General features: G+C 36.2%; 1 protein-coding gene across 2 annotated transcripts in view; it reads left to right on the plus strand.

The window, feature by feature from the left end:
* Positions 1 to 5409, plus strand: part of LOC123865244 (facilitated trehalose transporter Tret1-like) — a 36799-nt gene that overhangs the window by 30366 nt on the left and 1024 nt on the right. The window contains exons 7-8 of one of the 2 annotated variants that reach the window (XR_006795944.1): positions 331 to 525; positions 1421 to 1869. Coding sequence is in view for 1 of the 2 variants with exons in the window: in XM_045906185.1 (XP_045762141.1) it covers positions 331 to 525; positions 1421 to 1681 (456 nt within the window). In the remaining variant the exon portion in view is untranslated. Of the gene's footprint in view, positions 1 to 330; positions 526 to 1420; positions 3545 to 5409 lie in introns of those variants that run through there. The other variant, XM_045906185.1, reaches the window with a different exon arrangement.

The raw sequence follows: 5409 nt of genomic DNA on the forward strand, positions 1-5409 counted from the left end.
TTTTTAACCCCCAACCCAAAAAGACGGGTGTTATAAGTTTGACGTGTGTATCTGTCTGTGGCATCGTAGCTCCTAAACTAATAAACCGATTTTAATTTAGTTTTTTTTTGTTTGAAAGGTGGCTTGATCGAGAGTTTTTTTAGCTATAATCCAAGAAAATCGGTTCAACTGTTTAAAATTTATCAGCTCTTTTCTAGTTACTGTAACCTTCACTTGTCGGGGGTACTCTAAATTTTTTATTTACACGTCTTGTTAGCAACTAGTATAGTTACGGGACCCTATCTTATGCGTATTCTGCCACGTACTTGATTGGTTTTTTTTCTTTTCCAGCTCCTCCTTGTGAGCACATCGTTCGCGCTAGGGGTGGGTATGCTGCTGCTGTCGACGTGGTTCTACCTCACCGACATCGGCGTGTGGCTGCCGGGCTGGCTGCCGGTGCTCGCCATGTGCCTCTGCATCTTCGCCGATGCGGCCGGCTTCCAGCCTATCTCTTACATCATCATCACTGATTTATTCACGTTCCAGGTACATTTTTTTTTGAATAAGAAATAGCGAACAAACTAGCAGGCTGGTCCACTGGTGTTAATTGATTACGACCGCGCATGAACATTTGCAGCACCAGATAGGTACCGCCTATGCGTTGGCGGCCTTTCAGGAATTTGGTGGTCCGCCCCTTGAACAACCCTATGTTGTAATCTAGTGGAAACACTGCCAATGGGAGTTGATAGGAGATGATTACACTAAACGATGCCAGTGACTTCTTCCGCGTGGATTTAGGTTTTTATAAATCTCGTGGGAACTCTTTGAATTTCCTGAATGAAAGTAGCCCATATAAAAGAAGAAAAAGGAAGGAAGACGTATGCTAGAACGAAAATTTTGTTCTGATTTTGGTGCAGGCTATGGCGGCGGCGGTAGGTAGGTTTAATTTAGCCATTGTTTGCAATTTGTCAGATGTCGACTGACAAAGGCGTCCGGGTTGACCTGCCATACAGAATATTACAAAAGCGGAATTTACGCAATTTATATTACGAAATTAGTGGCAAGAAATTAGTTGCAAGACATTAATTTCCTTTTTAATTGCACGTGTAAACGAAATTAGATGTTTACACGTGCAGTTGAGAATGAAATTAATGTCGTGAAACTAATTTCGTGCCACTAATTTCGTAATGTAAATTCCGCTTAAGTATTAATAAAGGAGAACTTGAAAATACTGTGTAATTAGATTAGTGGATTCATAATCAGGAAATGCATTATTAACATAAGTACCTGTTCTAATGTTGCCTCGAACGAAAAAGAAATCGAATGAGAAAAGCTCTCCAATTCTAAAGCAAAGAATTTACTCGTAAGACTACTTACTTGTCATATCCAAGCTTCCGAGGCAAAGACAAACAATCAGTTAGTAAAAAACTTTCTTTTTCAGCTTCGTGGTACAGTATCATCATTCGCGAACATCTGCGCAAAACTCAGCAACTTCGTGCAGATGAAATGGTTCACCACAATATGCGAGCTGATCAGCATACATTGGACCTTCTTGTTTTTCGCAAGCGTGTGCTTCTTCGCTTGCTTCTACACTTTAGTAGCGTTCCCGGAAACGAGGCAAAAGTCCGTAGAAGAAATATACGAGAAACTGTCGAGTAGGAATAAAAATAAGAAAGATGAGAGGATAAAGGCTGTACCCTAGAACTAATGCTACAAAATGGTATAAATGTTGTTACGTACCTACCTATTATAATTTTTAATGAATGATTGCATGAATTTTTGGGAGATTCTGCTTTAAGGTTGTGATATGAAGTAGGTATTAGGCTAATTGTCCACTGACAGTAAAACTTACAGAAGTTGGCTTTGGAAAGTCACTTGCACTCGCAGACAGTTAATTGCAAGTTTTATTGCTAATGGGCACTTAGCTTTAGGCACCTGTTCCACCTCCGACGAGGAAGCGACTAGCTATCTATTCTATTCTTGTCCAAGAAACGTACAATCGATGTGTGATCACACTGTCGACGAGAACTCTAGAGCTATCAAAGAAAAAACTCGCTCAGCGACGCTCTCTTGACGATCAAAAGATTTGCGCAGTTTACACAGCGCATATCGCCGGCCACACTCGCGCACTCGCTCATAGCCCAGCGACAAAACTATCCCAACTACCCACTCGCTTCTTGTTGCTCGCCAACTTGTTTCTAGTTTTAGTTCACCTGTTGTTTGTTAATCAGTTTGTTTGTTGTTGTGGTCGGGAGAACAGTTAATCTTTAATCGCCGGCGGCGCGGCGGTGGGACAAATGCCTTACGTAGATTTTGAATGTAGTTTAAAATCAATGTAATTATATTTGCCAGTTGTATTTCTGAATTGATATTTTTGTGTGACTTATATGTATGTTTTGGAATCTTAGAGGTTTGTGTTAATAAATACAAATCAAGACTGCTTTAGAATAATTCCTCATTCAGGAGAATCTCGTCACTTAAGAGTATTTAAGCAATAAAGTAAATTTAAAAGTTATTTAGAAAACTAAATATTAAGCACTTTATAGAAAGGTCAGTGTGATAAAGGTATTCGTCATGAATTTATCAAAACCAAAATATTACTATTTGCAGTGATTCGAAAGTGTCGTAACCCAGTTTTAATATTTTACGACATTTTAAATCACAAACGATACTTACGCTGTAGAAACTACTAATAATTAATATTATCCAAAAGCATTTTATGAATTTAACCGATTATTTTTATAAAAACAATACTTGTTTAAATTTTTACAAGTTGCAATGAAATTGTTGGGTACTTATCATTTTATTTATTACTGCACACATTCTACAGGCGCAATGGAATGGAAAACGTATGAAAAAATGTTTTTATAAGTACTTACCTAATTCTTGAAAATATAAGTAGGTACTTTCTTACACCCGCCAATTTTGCCAGTAAAGTTACAAGTAGGTATGTACCTACCTACCTTTATAGTATCTACTATTGATAGGTACGAGGTACCTACCTACTTGCCACTTTTTCATAGAGTGCAAAGTCGTTTTTATTGTTTTATCTTTTGACTAGGTTCCAATTTTAACATTTATTTTATAGGAAAAACTATAATTACTTACAATACGTGTACATAATTAATTCAACTATGTACTCCAAAACTCTATTGCTAACTCTATAACTAAAAGCCTTCAGTGCCTATAAATTTAAAATAGTTGCATTATACACTGTTTCATTTGCTCAAAAATATTCATGCCTAATGAATTGGCCACTTTATCATACAGGTAATATTTCATTCTTAAAAAGATTAATATTTTAATAAGATGTAAACCGAATACAAACAATACAATGAAAATAACTTAGTTTTTAAGCATAGTCTTGTCTTTACATTTAAGTATTGGTGTAGATAAATATAATATAGGTACTTAAGTTATTAAGTTGTAATTAGGTAGTAATTAGGTATGTAAAGTATAAGTATTAATTAAAATAAAAAATAAACATAATATAAAGGAACCTAAATTGTAAATATCTTATGAATGAAAATGTTGGTTTTCAATATATTTCGTTGAATGAAACTTATGAGAGATTTTTATTTTCTTAATTACAATCTTCCTTAACCTCCGGATTATCGGGATATATGTAAATAATAGTACTTACTTGTATCTAAGCCGTAGGTACATTACCTATAGGCAATAGGCTACCTATAACTAACTCAAAACTCCTCTTTGTTCTCTACCCACACTTGTGATTTCAGTGTGGGTAGTGTAAAAGTAACATAATGGGCTGGTGCTAAAAGTAAAATACGAGTATGTTCAAACAGAATCATTATGTTTAACGAATATTAATGATGTCTAACATCGCTTAAACTATAAAAATTTTAGTGGAATAAAAAAATTGGTAAGTATTTATCTTATTTCGTAGGGGTGTTAAAAATATTTTTGTAAATATCGACCCACGGTGAGCTCAAAAACCTTTTTTTTTATCGTGAGGAAAATCCGTCATGGATACCATTAGCCACGGGGGAGCACAGTCAAGTGCAAGTCGGACTCTTACCGACTAAAAACCTCACGAAGTTCCATCCCACCGCTGACGACGGAGCACAAGGGACCGATAACAGTCCCACCACCGGGACACACCGTACCCACAAACATGCCCAACAACCATGACCAACAATATCCCATGAAGATAAATTGCTAACCATGTTACCACTTACCAGGGTACACCGGCCCAAGCACTGCTGTTAACCGCAACACTCGGGCACACGGGGAAGTTACCTGGCGGTTACCCCTGAGCTCAAAAACCTAACGCAAGCCCTTATTTATAATTTACTTATTTATAAAAACTATATTCTTTAAAAAAATATTTAATTAAAATACTTATAATAGTATGTTTAGACAGTTTACATTCTAAGCATAATATTATGAATCTCTGTTATTTACTTGTGAAACGATTTTAAGAACTATATGCCGTGGTATTTAGGTATATTAGGCAGCCACATATTTAATTTATTAATATTCACTTCTCATGACGATAATAACATAAAAATCGTATTATTTTCCTTTTACCAAAAGTTTCCGTAAAATTATTTAATTTTCGGGTTAAAAAAAAGACTGTAAGACTTGAGCGCTCATTGTATAGAGCTACTATAGCCTACGCATCTAACCATTCTAGCGTCTAAAAATCATTCGAAACTGCTATAAATCAGACCTACTACTACTACTAGTTGAATGGATGGATAGAAATCAGAGCTTCATCAGAGAAGGTGCACCAATTGTTAATGTGTGTTTAACTTCTGCTGAATTCTAGTTTAACTCTAGTTCATCTCTAGTCCAACACGTGTCTAACGCCTTCCATGCGTGTTTAACGCATGCTCAACGCTTGTTCAACGCGTGTTTAACTCTAGCTCTACGCTTTTCCAACGCCTGATCCATATTGTCAACGTGTGTTCAACGCGTTTTCAACACAATATTTTTTACAGGTGCTCAAAAGGTGTTCAACACTAACTAATCGCCTGTTCATCAAGTTTTTAACGTGTGTTAAATTTTTTCCATTTTTTTACACTAAGTTCTACGTTGTTCCACGCCCAAATTGATATGTCGATTAAGTACTCGAAAATAAAAAAATCTAAAGCCCCTATTTCCTACTCATCGAAATCTGCAGCATTATCCATTCTAGATAAATGACATCGAAAATACAAAAGATTCCGACACAAAATGCGCATTAGCATAATATTAAGTAGATATAATGGACAGATAAAAACGAAGAGCACTTCTAAGAACAGCTGCGTGTCTCGTCAGCTCATCTCAACTTATGAAATGAAATGTACCTACCTATTTGTTTCAAGAAGGACAACTTGTGCCACATATATGATATTTATTATGTCGGATACCGCGATCGGTTCGGAAAGCTTCAGATTCAGAAGGCGGCAGCAGGCTGGGAACAAC

The sequence above is a fragment of the Maniola jurtina genome, chromosome 5, assembly GCF_905333055.1.
Source record: "Maniola jurtina chromosome 5, ilManJurt1.1, whole genome shotgun sequence".
Lineage (NCBI taxonomy): Eukaryota > Metazoa > Arthropoda > Insecta > Lepidoptera > Nymphalidae > Maniola > Maniola jurtina.